Source organism: Bos taurus, chromosome 23 (genome assembly GCF_002263795.3).
Source record: "Bos taurus isolate L1 Dominette 01449 registration number 42190680 breed Hereford chromosome 23, ARS-UCD2.0, whole genome shotgun sequence".
Classification (NCBI taxonomy): domain Eukaryota; kingdom Metazoa; phylum Chordata; class Mammalia; order Artiodactyla; family Bovidae; genus Bos; species Bos taurus.
In genome coordinates this window covers 44,645,183-44,662,842 of record NC_037350.1, presented here as the reverse complement: position 1 = coordinate 44,662,842, position 17,660 = coordinate 44,645,183, and the positions used below count along the sequence as shown (strand labels likewise).

Below are 17,660 nucleotides of genomic sequence, written 5' to 3'. Positions count from 1 at the left end.
GAACAGGACAATAACAATAACAGTTATTAGCGCTATGACTAATGCTGGAATTCTGTGACACGTGTGTCCGGTGGGTGCATTCTAGAAGGACACCCATGACACTTCTTTCCTGCCTGGCTGCATGACAGGACAGAGGAAGGGACAGAAAGGAACATTTTAGGGACAGAAAGCAAATACCCTCAAGTACCTAGGGCCAGGCGTTTGGGGTCGGTGAGGAGCTCCAAACAGACTCCAAACGGGTTGCATTAATTTGCTTGCTTTGTTTATTTCCTAGAGTTGAAGTTAGGGCTTCCTAGTTTCCATGCACATTTACATAAGATAGTCTACAAATAAGGACGTTTTCCTAGAGGCCTGGAAAGTTTCTGTTTATTTACTTTTTGTTTCCTCCAGAGTAAGGTTTGTAAAGGAAATTTCCTGAGGTAAGTTAACGAAGTCTGTGCTTTCCCAGAGAAGGTGCAGAGAAAGTTATAAGTGTGATAACTGACGGCGGGGAAAGTAATGCAAATACAAATAGAGTGTCAGGGGAGATGGCAGGCAATTTAATGCAGGGCGGTCTGCAGAGAGGCTTGAGTGCAGAGATAGTCATGGTCAGGTGCTATTACCTCTTTATGGCTTGCCAGAATATATGTAAAAAGGGAAGAGAGAGAGGGAGGGAGAGGCGGAAGGAGAGGGTGGAAGTTGGGAGGCGTGGGGGAGGGGAAAGGCACTCAGCCTGCATGCAGCTGAACCCTCCTGGTCCTCCCCCCGTCAGTGTTAGGTCCTCCCTGGTGGGGGTGGTGGTGATGGTTTAGTTGCTCAGTCGTGTCCAACTCTTGTGACGCCATGGGCTGCAGCCTGTCAGGCTCCTCTGTCCATGGGATTTTCAAGGCAAAAGAATACTCCAGTGGATTGCCATTTCCTTCTCCAGGGCCGACCCAGGAATCGAACTCAGGTCTCCTGCATTGCAGGCAGATTCTTTGCTGAGCTATGAGGGAAGTCCCAGGTCCTTCCTAGCTGCCAATGTGATCCCACGGAATCCTATTTAGGTATTTCTGCAGGGCACTCATTTCATGATTTCAATCCAGGATCCTCCGTTCCATCTACTTTCCACACCGCAGCAACTCAATAATGTCTCTAAAAGAAAAATACCTATTCCCGGTGCTCCCCCTCCTCCCAGGGGATCCACATTGATTTAGGAAAAAGCCCACACTCCTCCCCCAGCCTACCTGGCCCTGCCCTGTCCACCCGTCCACCCACCCATCCTCAGATCCGCAGCCCGACCATTGCGGACCCATTTCTGTTTCTTGAATGGACCAAGCTCTGCAGCTTCTGCATCCTGCTATGGTCTCTGGAACAACTCTGATCTTCACCCTTCCAAGGACACACTTCTTACTCTGTCCCTAGCTGAATCTTCCTCACGTTTGAATTTTAACTTAAAAGTTCGTTTCTCCAGAAAAAGTTTCCTGCCCATTCTTCCCACAACCCACATCCGATTAGGTTGCCATGCCGTGTGCTTCCCCGACCATGAATTTACCCTGCCCTCATATTTGTCTGTCTTCCTTCAGGGCTTCTGGGAGCTCTATGAGGATGGGGATTTTATCTGATATGTGTTATCTGTTTCCCAAGTTCCTTATTTTTAAATAAATGGCTGTTGAGGGGGCACCACGAGCACCAGTGTTTCCTTTTAAGCTGTTCGCTGTGGCTTCTACAGGCAGGCCTTGGCTGCTGACGCAGCAAGAACACCACAGAAGTGTAAACAGTAGCCTTCCAAATAGTAGTTAATTGGCCACTCACTTTATTAATACTTTGAAGAGGCCAATGCTTCTGACCCTCAGTTCGGCAAAGAATACTGTATGTGGAGCTGTCTGCCACGTGAATCTATGTGAGTCAGGCTAGGAGGGCATAAAGTGGTAGCCAAACATTAATCTTTTATAATCTCCTCATCCTAAATCTTGTAGCATCAAATGATGATCATGAAATTTGTATTTTCTGTGTCTTATCAATAGTGGAAGTCTGTTGGGTTAGAGGTTAGTAGATAACTAGGGGTTTGGTCGGCTGCAGGCACATAATTCTCAACGTTTTAATTCTCATGACATATCTTTCGAGACCAGCAGAATAAACAGAATGGTAGGATCCTCTGGTTCCATGTTTTCATAGACTTCATAAGTAACCCTGTGAGAGGGTCACAGTTACATCTGATGCCAGAAAGCAAGCACAGTCTGCATTTACATTTTGTGAATAAATTCGACAAGTTAGCAGAGGACTTTCTGCACTGAAGATGCCCCTGAGAACTTGTTCCCTGGTGACTCCTTAGCATGGGGGTGGAGCTGGTACTGACTTCGAAACTCCTGCCTCAGTTCACCTATCTGTCCAGGGTTTCTGTTCCTGACGAAATACGAAGGATGATTGCTTCCCGGGTGGTTCAGTCAGTAAAGAATCCGTCTGCTATGCAGGAGACCCGGGTTTGATCCCTGCATCAGGAAGAAAATGGAGAAGAAAATGGCAACCCACTCCAGTATTCTTGCCTAGAGAATTCCATGGACAGAGGAGCCTGGCGGGCTACAGTCCATGGAGTCACAAAGAGTCAGACATGACTGAGCTACACTTTCACTTTCCTAGCTTTAATAACTACAAGAGTTAAATTTTTTTTTAATATAAAGTTGTGAAGTTCTACTAGTGTCCTAAAAATAAATTTCCTGCATGATTTACTTTCAAATAAGCAAAAAACATAAATAAATAAATAAATTTTTTAAAAAGGAGTGAAAAGAAACTGTGAAGCTAGAGTGTTAGATAAACAGTTTACCTGGGTGGGTGTTTAAAATACCAGCATTAATGTGAGTTGTTGGGGGTGGCAGCCTCTTCATAGCATTTAAAACTGTTGCCCACCCTCGCTGGAAGGCTCCCTTCTGCCTCAAAGATTCCTCTTCCCTCAGGGCCATGGGGTTCTCTCATGTTCCTGGTTTTCTACCATCTGGTCATTCTTGGTACTTTGCGGCCCCTTCTGCCTCTTGGAGGAGGGTGTTTCCTTAGCCTTTGCTGCCCACTTCCTCCTCTTCCCTCTGTCGTCTCTTGAGAACCCTCATCCCACCATGGGGCTCCACTTCCTGCATCTCCACAGTCCCACCTCCTTGGAGACTGCCAGATCTGCATTTCCAATTGCAAGTTCCTCTAGACAAGTGGCTCATCTTTGATTGAAGATTTAGAGTTGTCTTTAGGGCATTAGTCACTCGGCCATGTCCGACTCTTTGTGACCCCATGGACTAAATGTAGTCCACCAGTCTCCTCTGTCCATGGAATTCTCCAGGCAAGAATACTAGAGTGGGTAGCCATTCCTTTCTCCAGGGGCTTTTCCCGACACAGTGATTGAACCTAGGTCTTCTGCATTGCAGGCAGATTCTTTACCGTCTGAGCCATCAGGCTGAGTCCAGAGTTGCCTTGGGCATTCTAAAAATTCTGATGCCCAGGACATATCCTGAACCAATTAAACCAGAATCTTCTGGAATGGGACCCAGATATGGGCTTTTAAATTGGCTTTTTAACATCAAGCTGCTAAGTCACTTCAGTCGTGTCTGACTCTGTGCAACCCCATAGATGGCAGCCCACCAGGCTCCCCCGTCCCTGGGATTCTCCAGGCAAGAACACTGGAGTGGGTTGCCATTTCCTTCTCCAATGCATGAAAGTGAAAAGTGAAAGTGAAGTTGCTCAGTTGTGTCCGACCCTCAGTGACCCCATGGACTGCAGCCTTCCAGGCTCCTCCATCCAAGGGATTTTCCAGGCAAGAGTACTGGAGTGGTACCCCAAAACTATTTGTTTTCTAACGTCTCCATATCTTTTAATGGAATCACCATCTTCCCAGTTCACCAGCTGAGAATCCTGAGTATTCTCCTTGATTTTTCCTTTTCATTAGCCTATTACACACCAATCAATCCATAAAACCCCATTCTGTTCCACCAACAATATGTCTCAGGTATGTCCCTCGTTCCTAATTGTACAGCTATATCCATTTTCAACCTCTTCTTATCTCTCACTTTTGTAACAGGCATTTTGGGTGAACAGGAACTGAGATTTGCACAGGAATCATGAAAAGTGTAGACACTCATTTCCATGCCTAGCCCTCCATTTCCATTCCTCTTCAATTTGCATGCAGGCTGACCTGGACCCCAGATGTTGATAACAGGGGAAGCTGTGTGGCATCTTTATATTTATTTTCCTATATTAATTTACATGAGGGCTAAGGAGTTCTTCTGTGGAAAATGAGGCTAGGATTCCGACCCCAACTTTGTAGGCTGTAAAACAATGGTGCCATCTAGATGGTCCTGGACTAAGGTCACAGCTCAGGAAAGGGTCACAGTGGCTCTGGGAGGGAATTTACACAGTGCAGTAGAAGGGGTAGGAGAGGGTTGTTGGCGTGTGTATGACGTGGAGGCTGGTCCTGGAACTCAGCTCAGTTCGCCCTTCTGGCAGTTTCTAATGTCTTCTCTGGGAAGATGTCTATGTGTGTAACTGTGTAAACGGGTGCAGAAACTTAGAGGGTTATTACACTAGGAGTGACCAGACAGCTCTGCTCTGGGCCCTCACCCAAGTGAGCACAGAACAGAAGATAGGAATCATTTCTTTCCCCGTAAGAACTGCAGTTGAGCAGTGACTTTACAGATCTCTCTCCCCAGGCTGGGGTATAGCTGCACAGCTGTGTGACACTTGCGCCTGGCGTGGAATACCTGACACCCTGGCAGAGACACCTACTGCATCAGCAGACTTCTGGTCCATCAAGAGCAAGGTGTCGGCGCACTGCAGGCCAGCTGGGGCTGCTGCAGTAGCAGCAGCAGCATCCTCCTTCTGCCAGCAGTGGAGACCGGCCTGGGGCTGCTGCAGTAGCAGCAGCAGCATCCTCCTTCTGCCAGCAGTGGAGACCGGCCTGGGGCTGCTGCAGTAGCAGCAGCAGCATCCTCCTTCTGCCAGCAGTGGAGACCGGCCTGGGGCTGCTGCAGTAGCAGCAGCAGCATCCTCCTTCTGCCAGCAGTGGAGACCGGCCTGGGGCTGCTGCAGTAGCAGCAGCAGCATCCTCCTTCTGCCAGCAGTGGAGACCGGCCTGGGGCTGCTGCAGTAGCAGCAGCAGCATCCTCCTTCTGCCAGCAGTGGAGACCGGCCTGGGGCTGCTGCAGTAGCAGCAGCAGCATCCTCCTTCTGCCAGCAGTGGAGACTGGCCTGGGGCTGCTGCAGTAGCAGCAGCAGCATCCTCCTTCTGCCAGCAGTGGAGACCGGCCTGGGGCTGCTGCAGTAGCAGCAGCAGCATCCTCCTTCTGCCAGCAGTGGAGACCGGCCTGGGGCTGCTGCAGTAGCAGCAGCAGCATCCTCCTTCTGCCAGCAGTGGAGACCGGCCTGGGGCTGCTGCAGTAGCAGCAGCAGCATCCGACTTCTGCCAACAGTGGAGACCGGCCTGGGGCTGCTGCAGTAGCAGCAGCAGCATCCTACTTCTGCCAGCAGTGGAGACTGATGGGCGGGGGCAGTGTGGGCCGGGACAGTGGTGGGGGCGGTAAGCTGACCTTAAGGCAGGTCCCAGTGGGGTGTTGAATCCCAGAGGTTGGGTACTGTGACTTTACAGTCTGTGAGGGAGAGGAATGCTCAGGACAGTGTACACAGGGCCATGTGTGAACACTCACTGAGTTGTTAAGATCCCTCAGAGATGGCAGTCTTGGAGGACTAGACCCCTTGCAGAAGGATGTTCCAAGCGTCCAGACGCTGCAATTGTGAAATATCCATGGATGTAGAATAAACCATTGTGACTGAACTGGATGACTTCAGAGCATTCTGGATGGCTTTTTATTTGGATATTGCTTGATTCTTGCTTTCCACGTCTTGCCGCTTCAATCCATTATAGGTACAGTTGTCAGGATAGTTTTTTTAAAGCCTGACTCTCTGGCCAAGTTATAATTCTCACTCCTAATGCCACGGCAAACAAACAGCAGCAACGGGCACATCTCATGTAGTCTATACCCTCCAGCCTGCCATCTGCAAGACTGTGAGAGGGCAGTTTCAGGGTCATTTCCTGTTAGTTTCTTTCACTTGTAGGTCCGGCTAAAGTGAAACCATTGCTTTAATGGGATCTGTGTCCTCTTGGCTTTGCGATTGTGCTGTGTTGTTCAGTTTCTATTTTTTTTTTTTTTTTGCTGCTCCAACCCAGCCAGTCCTTGAGGGCCCAGATCCAACGACACCTTTGATGAAGTCCTTCCCACACGGCCCAGCCAGACGTAACCGCTTCCTCCTTGTGTTCCTGTTGGCTCCTCATACTTGTTATGACAGTTTATCACTTCCCATCTTGTGTTCTTATAATTTGCATGCATGGCTCATCTCCACTTATTAAGAACAAACCCCCTCCCGGCTGGGGCTTGGCCTTATATAGCTTTGCTTTCCCCAGCAGGACCAGTCCTGTGTTAGAGGAAATATTTGTTCAATAAAAGAGTGAATAAAAGCCAGCAGTAGGAACATTTCTGTTTTCCTGCTCTTCAGCACAGCCTCACAGAGAGCTAGGTGATGTGTTCCGGGGTGAGAGAGAAGGGTGGAGTGAGTGAGCTACCATATTTATAGATGACTAATGCTTTCCAAAGGAAATGAAAGATTTACAGTTATTACTACATTGCGAAGCTTTATTTTCCCTCTTCGGGGTCAACCCTCCAATTTTGCAATCTGAAAAATAACAAAAAAGCAAGTGCCACATAGGAGGCCGTCCCCATGGTCTTGGGGACTATTTTTAAGTCATTGTAACATGGTTTCAGCAGAGAAATGCTTCCCCGGGTCAGGGCTGTTTCCATTTTTTTGACTCATGTTGGTTTCCCACGCTCTCTCTGGCCCGGGACCATATTCTTTACCTCATTCCTGCTATGTGGTTTCCCTATTTGAGCATCCAAATGGACACGCCTGACAAATGACCCTAAAATATCTCCATGGATATCCACAGTCTGTGGGACTTGTTGATGGTCATCTGTGGCCGAGAAGGCCCATGTAGCCCCCAGGGTGTTACGTAAGGGTGGAGGCAGCTGGCAGCAATGAGTCTGAGCTCCTCTGGTGAGGGAACAGCCAGAGTGGGGAGCTGTCAAGAAGGAGGGCAGCGTATAAAGCCGGTATACAGGTGCCTTTGGTGCACTCCAGCAAAAATGAGGCCTACGGGCCAGAGTGCTGATTTTGTACTTCCTTAACGAGTTGTTGTTTCATCACTAAATTGTGTCCTCTCTTTCATGACCTCATGGACTGTAACCCACCAGGCTCCTCTGTCCGTGGGATTTCCCCGGCAAGAATACTGGAGCAGGTTGCTATTTCCTTCTCCAGAGGATCTTCCCGACCCAGGGGTCGAACTCCCATCTCTTGCATTGGCAGGCAGCTTGCTTACCAGTGAGCCACCTGGGAAGCCCCTCATTAATAATAAGAAAACCCAAATCCCAAAACACTTCAACTCCCTGTCAGGGTCCACCTGCCTACATTCCTGCTGGTGATAAGGCTCCGTCCCTTCCCTTCATTTGCTCCATTATTTCGCTGTAACGTACAGTTTGAGCACAGACCTGAGAAGGACTTCATGCAAGCTTTTAGACTCTAGAGATGATGGTAAGATTGTTTGCATTCTCACCCCTCCAGCATTTAGTAGCGTATATTTTACACCGTGTTAGTCCAGGCTTCTCTGTCCGTGGGATTCTCCAGGCAAGAATACTGGAGTGGGTTGCCATTCTCCAGGGGATCTTCCAGACTCAGGGGTCGAACCTGGGTATCCCACATTGTAGGCAAATTCTTTACCATCTGAACTGCCAGGGAAGCCCCAAACAGGGAGTGAACAAAATACTTGGCCATCTGAATACACTGAAAAGAGAACTGGATTTGAAAGTCCTTGATTTAAGTCTCAGCTTTGATTTTCCCTCGCCATGTGACCTTGGCCATGTCATTTAACCCGCTGAGCCTTCCATCACCCACCCTCTCTGATTCTGTTTGCAGACTGATTGATATCATCATCTGTAAGCCAACATCAACTCTCCAGAGTTACTGCAAATGCCACAAACTGGCTTCCCTGTCTTGTTCCTCTTTAATTTACACACTTTTCAGCCAGAATCATCTTTCTAGTCATCTTTCTTCCACAAGCCACATTATTTCACCTGTCTGTGAAAACTTTCACAGAGAAAACCCCCTCCGTTCAGAAGTCTGAACCCACTGATGTGAATTCTTGATCTAATTCCTCCCTGTCTTCCAGTTCAGCCATGCCCTCAGCTCCTCTAGCCTTTCGGGTATGCCCTTCCCTCTGCCTGACTCTCTTTTCCACATCGCTGTTGACTTAACGTCAGACACCGCCTCCCTTGAGAAGCCAGTCCTCGACATTCTCCAGCACCCTGTGCTTATCCCTCTGAGAGTCTCATCACCCTGTTTGACCATCGTCTCTTTTCCTTTCTCTGTCTCGGGCAGTTCTTGAAGGCAACCTGGTATCTTGTACATCTCCGTGTCCTCATACCTTTTGCTCAATGCCTGGCATTGAGGAATAAGTGCCTTCTTGTTATACCTCCTTTCTCCAACACCCACGTTCCCTGCATGTCAGAGTACATGCCCGGGCAGCTATGAGCCAAACCCTCTTGACCATTGCATTTCATCTTTACAGGCATCACAGTTTTCTCCAAATACCAGTGGCCTCAGGTGCTCTTTGACCTCCTTGGTTTCTGAGGAGAAAGAGTGAGGGTAGATATGAGGATTGATTATCAACCCCCAAGTCCTTAGGCAGAAAAAAATTAATAAACCAAAAATGCTATCTTATATACAAAGTCTAAAAGTTACCCTTGGCAAGAAAGAATAAAATCAGCTGAAAGTCCACCAAAAAAAAAAAAAAGCCAGTATGGAAATGCATGTGCGTAATCAACCAGCTACCATCCTGCTTCTTCTCAACACACACAAGAGGAAAAAATGTATCTTTTATGCATATGCTTACCCCACCCCAGGTCCTAGATATTCTGTAGTTAGGGATTTATTTCTTTGGTTAAGCCAGGCTTGGAAAATACACAGCACATGTCCCACCACTCTCCAGTTCAGTTCAGTTCAGTTCAGTCGCTCAGTCGTGTCCGACTCTTTGTGACCCCATGAATCGCAGCACACCAGGCCTCCCTGTCCATCACCAACTCCCGGAGTTCACCCAAACTCATGTCCATCAACTCGGTGACGCCATCCAGCCATCTCATCCTCTGTCATCCTCTTCTCCTCCTGCCCCCAATCCCTCCCAGCATCAGAGTCTTTTCCAATGAGTCAACTCTTTGCATGATGTGGCCAAAGTATTGGCATTTCAGCTTTAGCATCAGTCCTTCCAATGAACACCCAGGACTGATCTCCCTTAGAATGGACTGGTTGGATCTCCTTGCAGTCCAAGGGACTCTCAAGAGTCTTCTCCAACACCACTCTCCAATCACATGCTATTGGCAGATATTGCTAGATGATAGCACAACTCTTTTAGGGTCCCAGAATCCTCCTCGACACCGTGCTCCAGACCTCAGCTACCAGCAGGTCCCCAGTTTATGCTTTATTCTCTCAAACTGTCCTTTGTTAAAAGGCAGAGGCCCAGGCTAGTGAACAGTGTAGGTCAATGGAGAGCTGGGGTGGATTTACTGAGCAAGTGATTTCTTAGGGAAAGGAGAAACCTGAAGGGACTTTGCCCTCAGGGAAAGAAGGCTGCAGAAGTGCAGGAGGAGCATATCTTGCAAAAGGGAAGGGAAGGCTAGCGAGGAACCAGCACCTGAGTTCTGGGCATAAAGGTTATGGCTCTAAGACAAAGGCTGGGGAAGCAGGAGCTGCTGGAGACCAAGTCCTGTGGACTGTGTTCTCTCCCAGGCTTTTGTCTCTACCAGAACACTGCCCTGGGTGAAACTTTCCCCCAGTGGGGGTTGGGGAGTTAGCCAAATTGGCAGATGTGAAAAGCTCAGGTGAGTCGAGGCTAACGTAGGAACACCATGATTTACACGCAATCTGCAGGTATTTTCCTTGGTAAGCCCCTCCCAGTAGAGCCAGAGCTTGGCCGTGGAGGAGAAGGCTGTGGAATGGAAAGGGGGGTTTCCAGTTACCGGTGAGTGGCCAAGCACTTTCCCTTGATTACAGACATTGGGCAAAATTTCTGAGAATTAGTGTCGCCAGGTGGCTGAATGATGAAATCTAGGCCAGCTCCTTAAATTATCTCCCAGGCCTCCAGCTAGGCTGTTCTGCAAGCCCCTGGGCAGTTGCCCAAATGCCCTCTCGGTGCTCAAGTGCCAGATGTTGATGCAAATAAGCCCACGGTGATCCAGGCAAGACGGATGGACCAAACCTCGGCCCCTCAATCTGTCAAATGACTTTTCAGATGGAATATGTTTAGGTGCCCTAGGTCATTCAAGCATTCAAACATTTTAATTACAGATGGAACCAAAGATCAATGTTTTCCTAGGGAAAGTAACATGCATAGCTTTACAAAGATGAATTCTTCACGAGGGGTTGGGAGAGCTCGTGACCTGCTGTGTGTGCACGCACGCATACCTACGTATTCTCGGGCAAGTGATGTTTCCACGAGCAGCAAAAGCAAGCAATAAGATTCATTTTTTCTTGCAAATTAGAAGATGGTGAAATCCCTGCTGTCCCAAGATGAAGGCACGCTTATACAACAGTGTGCTGCTTCTGGAATATTCCTCAGAGTCTGGAATGACCAGTCCAAGTTGACTTTTCTCTCTGCCAGTCTTACCTGCTGACATAGGCGAGGCAAGCAGCGGCCAACAGAGTGAGTCCTTTCTTCCTCAGTGGGTAGCAGTGTGGTCTGAGGATGACCTCAGCTAGTGAGAAGGGCAGGATGAACGTGTGCTGCAGGAGGAACGGTGAGAGCTAGTCAAGCCAGGCCGCCCCAGCTGCCCCCAGCGCCCCCAATTCTCTCTTCCCCTCCAGTCTCCCCTCCTACACAGACACCAGATGAAACTTTCCAGAACTTGGCTTGGCTCTGCTCCTCAGAGGCCAAGGGCTTACAGCGGGTCTCTACTGCCCACCACATTGATCCGGACTCCTCTGTCTGGCTACCAAGGCTCTTTGTAACACGCGACCACCCTTCTGGTTTTGCGTATTGCCTGCTGCTCCACTGTCTTAACACACACACACACACACACACACACGCACGCACGCACGCATATGCAACACTCCGTCACCGAACCAGGCTGCTTCCTTCCCTCTTTGCACTCAGCATGCTGCTCCCCCTTCACACTCCTGTTCATGCCTCGACAGTCTGTGTGAACCCCACCCCCACCCCCGGGTTCATCTCGTCCACGCTGTTCACAGCCAGCGCAGTCTTCCACGCCGCTGTCTCTGAATTTCCCTCTTGCTGGTTTCGCTCCCCCAGTGCCGCTGCATTTATACCCTGTGCCGTGGAGTCTAGCACTCTCGGCGCGGGTTCGTCGGCTCTGTGGGGGAGAGGCCGAGAAGCCATCAGCCCATCTCTGCCCGCTGTGGGGTGCCTAGTTCCATGGGACGGTCCTGCTGACGGTGATGGGTGCTGGGCAGGGGGTGGGGAGAGGCTCCTCTGAAAACTGTCCCAGCGCTTTCCCTGCTTCACCTCCTCCTTTATAACCATCTGTTTTCTCACATCTTTCAAACTCTTGAACACTAGGTTTTAGTAAACAACGTAATCGAGGATGAGTGGTGTTTTCTGGCACAGACTGGCGTGTCCCACTCCGCTCTGGTTTCTGGGAACTCATCTGGGAGAGGTGACTGGAGTCTATTGGCAATGTCCTTTCATCTATTAAACGCGTTGATTCAGTTCCGCTGTGGTACTCTGTGCTTATTGGCAAATATCTCGCAGTGTTAGTACTTTACACTTTTTATGTTTAAAGCGAGCATCCCTCTTCCATCCCTTCTCCCCAGTTCCCTCAGCTCTTGGAAGCCACCGAGCCCCACTGCTGAGCCCTGGGACAGCCGTGTCAGCACCTCAATCACAGCAGTGGCCGGGGCTTAGGAATGTCACAGAGCCGCGTCACATGCTCCCGTGCCCGGCTGTGCTATCATCCCTGTGATTGCCATCCTCCCTGTCAGTGGTGACCCAGCGTGGAGTGGGGTGAGTTCAAGGTTCTGGGATGTCCACAGCGCCAGATGTCCGACGGCAACCTTGCCTGCGGCCGGCGACCGGCTGGAGTGTGGTTGCGTCTCCACGGGTCCCTCCCCAACCCATAGCTGCTGCCCATGCTCCCAGCGATGGCCACCTCAGAGCCCTAGCAATGCTCTGTGACCGACACTGACGCCCCTCTCATCCACCAGCAGGCCAGAGATGGGGCTGTCTGCCCAGGGGAGCTGCCTGCCTCTCTGCTCCACCTTCACTCCGTCAGGAAGGTCCGACTTCTATTAGGAACCATTAACAGTCCCATTATACTGGCCACTGATCTGACAGAGTTTATTATCCCTGCCCACAGTCAGCAGCTTCTGTTCTCTACGTTAATGATCGCTTGGAACAGAATTCCTGTGCTACAGTGTGGCGAGTTTGCATCGGGAGCAAATGAATTCACAGTGATTAATGCTTTTACGACAAATAACTCAGGAATGCATGACTGGTCGCCTCTTCTAGGATCCTGCCCTTTGCAAGCGACATTCAATTGGATTTCCAAATGAATTCTCCCTGATGGCTTCTGGGAAGTTTACTTCAGGGATGTCATGAGTGATGGGCCATATACTGTGGCTTAATACCAGCTAAAAGGTCTTTAAAAGAATCACATTGTTTGATCAGGGCTGAGGGGTAGGAGTGTGGAAAAGAGGAAGATTGTATTCTGTGAGCTTTCTAAATATTGAGCCAGTGCGAAGAGCCAGGTGTGACGCCATAAACCTCCTGGTGTTCCACAGGTACTGGCATTTCACCTCACTTTGACATAAATTACATAACCTTTGTCAGGCAGCACATATTTTTGGAAAAAAACAGGAGAAAAATTTAGTAAGAGAAAAATCAAATATGCTTTCTGCTTCCAAAAAATCTAATAATTAGGCTGGGATTGACACAAATTAGAATGCTGCCAAAAATTACTGAAAACAGTGACTCATTCTGTATTTCAATTAACAGTTTCTCAGTTTCCCTTATAAACAGTGAAGCTGACAAAAATTAATTATCTCAGAGGGGGTAAAATATTTCCTTCCAAAGTAAACAAAACATCATGGGCTGCAACAATAGTATGCGTAAACAGAGGGGATGGGAGGAAGCTATCTTTCCTCGTCAACTGAGCCATCATTTCGGTCGATTTTTATTTAAATATCTCATTCCAAGAGCATTGGTTAAAAGGCAAGTGTTGTTCTTTCTTTTCATCTTTTCCTACTAAGTTACACCTTTCCTTCTATCCTTTGTGTGATACCTACCTCCATCGGAACATCTTGGAGACAGAAACATAAGCATGAAAGACTGATTTAAGTATCATATAATAATTGCACTTCAGAGTCTGTGGTTGCAAAGTAGCCTTGCAGATAAGTCCTAAAATTTACCAGCCTATGGAGAATTCCTGTAAGGTTATAGGAATGGCAACATGGAAAGTAACGAGCACTTAGTTTTACTAACTTCATAGTAGACAAGTAGCTGCTCTAAATAGCTTCCCTGCGTCTGAGGCTCAAATTAAAACAGGACGCATTTGCCTGACTATTGAGAAAGACCCAAGTCTTGATCACTCAGATTACCCACAGAGGTGACAAATCTCCCTCCTTTGGAAGGTTAGGATAGCCACACACTTATCTCCAAGATTTTTGGGGATCCAAGAGCACTTGATTGTTTTCAGCAAAAGAAACTCAGAGAGCCGAGACATTTTAAAAATCAGACAATAACATTTTAAAGTCAGTTCTCTGCCTCTTTCCTCTATTTCATTTCCTTACGACACCAGCCCTTAGGTTGAGTTGACCAACTTAGGTTGAGTTGACCGACTCAGTCAACCAGACTGAGCTGACCAGTCTGAGAAGCCTCCACCTTCTCAGACTGGTCATCGAGAGGCTTTTTCCTCCATGTGCTGTTCCTAGTCCTGAGCTGATGTAACATTGCCCAGTTCACATTTGCTTCAGTCTTCTCCCTCCTTCCTCTCTGTTCGGCAGCACTTGGATCTGAGAATTAGTTCCTTCTATTGGCTCTCCCCAAACTGAGGTTCTTTCTCTCGAGACTCTAAGATCACGTCTTTGGTTTGTTTATCATACTAATGGATAGACATTTAAAATGAAGTTTTAGTGCACCAGTAAGATTTTACTTCTGGGTACATACACAAGAATATTTTTGCTTACTGTATATTAAATATATTATTTTTAAAATGTGTTTCAAAATGGAAGCCTTCACAAAATCTCCTCAAGGCAACCACATGGTCAAAACATCAATTAAAACGTAAACATAAATAAAACAATAGACATGAAGATGGAGGCAAAACAAATCTTAATAGAACACCATTGTACCCAGGCTTGTTATTACAGTGGCAGATCATGTTCCTTAAGCTTGAAAACTACGCACGGTGAAACACACACAGTAAATGGTTGTTTTGTAAATCTTAGTAAGGCAATCTCTGGTTTTGATAATATCCATTTGCCAGCTAAAAAACTTGACCTCACTCCTCACCAGCTTCTCTCACTGTAGTTTCTGCCTCTAAATCCCACAGTTTGGGACAGGGGTGATGGTCTTTCTGGGAATATTTTGTATCCAAAATCAGAAACCATCTGTATTCTCTGTGGCCCTTATGTTACTAAAGGTGCAGTTTTGCTGCATAGATGGCAATCTAGGTATGTAGACATAGGTTATATTACTTATTTATCTTAGGGACTTTTTTTCACTCTTCCACCAGGAGTCTTTGCCATATCAAATACGAGAGTTTATGGAAGATAACTGGGTTTGTAAAAATTCCCTTTTCTACTTACTAGGAACTCAAGGGCACAGATTACTGCTACTGCTACTGCTAAGTCACTTCAGTCGTGTCCGATTCTGCGGGACCCGTAGATGGCAGCCCGCCAGGCTCTGCCGTCCCTGGGATTCTCCAGGCAAGAACACTGGAGTGGGTTGCCATTTCCTTCTCCAGTACATGAAAGTGAAAAGTAAAAGTGAAGTCGCTCAGTCATGTCTGACTCTTCGCGACCCCATGGACTGAAGCCTACCAGGCTCCTCCATCCATGGGATTTTCCAGGCAAGAGTACTGGAGTGGGTTGCCATTGCCCTCTCCAAGGGCACAGATTAGGCACTACTAAATGGTATGGACCTAACAGAAGCAGAAGATATTAAGAAGAGGAGGCAAGAATACACAGAAGAACTGTACAAAAAAGAGCTTCACGACCCAGATAATCATGATGGTGTGATCACTCACCTAGAGCCAGACATCCCAGAATGTGAAGTCAAGTGGGCCTTAGAAAGCATCACTACGAACAAAGCTAGTGGAGGTGATGGAATTCCAGTTGAGCCATTTCAAATCCTGAAAGGTGATGCTGTGAAAGTGCTGCACTCAATATGCCAGCAAATTTGGAAAACTCAGCACTGGCCACAGGACTGGAAAAGGGCAGTTTTGATTCCAATCCCAAAGAAAGGCAATGCCAAAGAAAGCTCAAACTACCGCACAATTGCACTCATCTCACATGCTAGTAAAGTAATGCTCAAAATTCTCCAAGCCAGGCTTCAGCAATATGTGAACCGTGAACTTCCAGATGTTCAAGCTGGTTTTAGAAAAGGCAGAGGAAGCAGAGATCAAATTTCCAACATCCACAGGATCATGGAAAAAGCAAGACAGTTCCAGAAAAACATCTACTTCTGCTTTATCGACTATGCCAAAGCCTTTGACTGTGTGAATCAGCACAAACTTGAAAATTCTAAAGAGATGGGAATACCAGACCACCTGACCTGCCTCTTGAGAAATCTGTATGCAGGTCAGGAAGCAACAGTTAGAACTGGACATTGAACAACAGTCTGGTTCCAAATAGGAAAAGGAGTACGTCAAGGCTGTATATTGTCACCCTGCTTATTTAACTTATATGCAGAGTACATCATGAGAAACGCTGGGCTGGAAGAAACACAAGCTGGAATCAAGATTGCCGGGAGAAATATCAGTAACCTCAGATATGCAGATGACACCACCCTTATGGCAGAAAGTGAAGAGGGACTAAAAAGCCTCTTGATGAAAGTGAAAGTGGAGGGTGAAAAAGTTGGCTTAAAGTGAAGAGGGACTAAAAAGCCTCTTGATGAAAGTGAAAGTGGAGGGTGAAAAAGTTGGCTTAAAGCTCAACATTCAGAAAATGAAGATCATGGCATCTGGTCCCATCACTTCATGGGAAATAGATGGGGGAACAGTGGAAACAGTGTCAGACTTTATTTTTGGGTACTCCAAAATGACTGCAGATGGTGACTGCAGCCATGAAATTAAAAGACGCTTACTCCTTGGAAGGAAATTTATGACCAAGCTAGATAGCATATTCAAAAGCAGAGACATTACTTTGCCAACACAGGTCAGTCTAGTCAAGGCTATGGTTTTTCCTGTGGTCATGCATGGATGTGAGAGTTGGACTGTGAAGAAAGCTGAGCACCGAAGAATTGCTGCTTTTGAACTGTAGTGTTGGAGAAGACTCTTGAGAGTCCTTTGGACTGCAAGGAGATCCAACCAGTACATTCTAAAGGAGATAAGCCCTGGGGTTTCTTTGGAAGGAATGATGCTAAAGCTGAAACTCCAGTACTTTGGCCACCTCATACGAAGAGTTGACTCATTGGAAAAGACCCCAATGCTGAGAAAGATTGAGGGCAGGAGGAGAAGGGGATGACAGAGGATGAGATGGACTCGATGGACGTGAGTCTGAGTGAACTCCGGGAGTTGGTGATGGACAGGGAGGCCTGGCCGTGCTGTGATTCATGGGGTCACAAAGAGTTGGACACGACTGAGCGACTGAACTGTAATCAAAGAGTCAGTGCTTGGGTATGAGGGACTGGGAAGATAAGCCACCCATGGAAAGAGCTAAATGCTTTTCTTTGATCTTCAGAGTCTACCTAGGTGGGCTGACACAGCCCAGTTGGGTAAAAATTCAGAGAACAGAAGTTAAAAAACAATAGTTTTATTTATTGCAGAAGAGTAGTAATGTTTGCAGTTTACTCTGGGGACAACGGAGAATGAGATGGTTGGATGGCATCACTGACACAATGGACATGGGTTTGGGTGGACTCTGGGAGTTGCTGATGGACAGGGAGGCCTGGTGTGTTGCTGTTCATGGGGTTGCAAAGAGCTGGACATGACTGACTGACTGAACTGAACTGAACTGCACCAAAAATAAGATGAGTTGGTGGATAGATAGATACATAGGTTTATGACAAAGCAAATACAGTAAACTATTAATAGTAGGACCTATCAGGCAGGTTACAGGTGTTCTCTATAAAATTCTTTCAGCTGTGCTTTATGTTTAAAAATATTCCTAATAAAATGTTGGGAGCAATGTGAATAGTCTTACGGACCTGGAAAGTGAAATGAATGCTCCATTGGGCTGAGGAAGAAAAGCATGCCATTATTTATGAACTTGTATGTGACTTGAGCAGGTGGTTAAAAGATAACTTTCTGAATCTTCTGAACTTTCTAAGTGATTTTTTACTTACTATGCTATTGTCCTTCGGGTTAATAAGTAGTTTAGCCAACATTTCAAAGCAGCGTTCTTCTATAAATAGGAAGCTAGTTGGCTCTGATGGTGTCCAGCCTGGTGAAGGA

At 47.3% G+C, this 17,660-nt stretch overlaps 1 protein-coding gene across 4 annotated transcripts in view; it reads right to left on the bottom strand.

Annotated features, from left to right (window-relative positions):
* Positions 1 to 17,660, bottom strand: part of ADTRP (androgen dependent TFPI regulating protein) — a 68,288-nt gene that overhangs the window by 14,838 nt on the left and 35,790 nt on the right. For all 4 annotated transcript variants that reach the window (XM_059880424.1, XM_059880425.1, XM_010818603.4 and 1 more), the window contains 1 exon segment: positions 10,700 to 10,815. In XM_059880424.1, the coding sequence (XP_059736407.1) occupies positions 10,700 to 10,815 (116 nt within the window).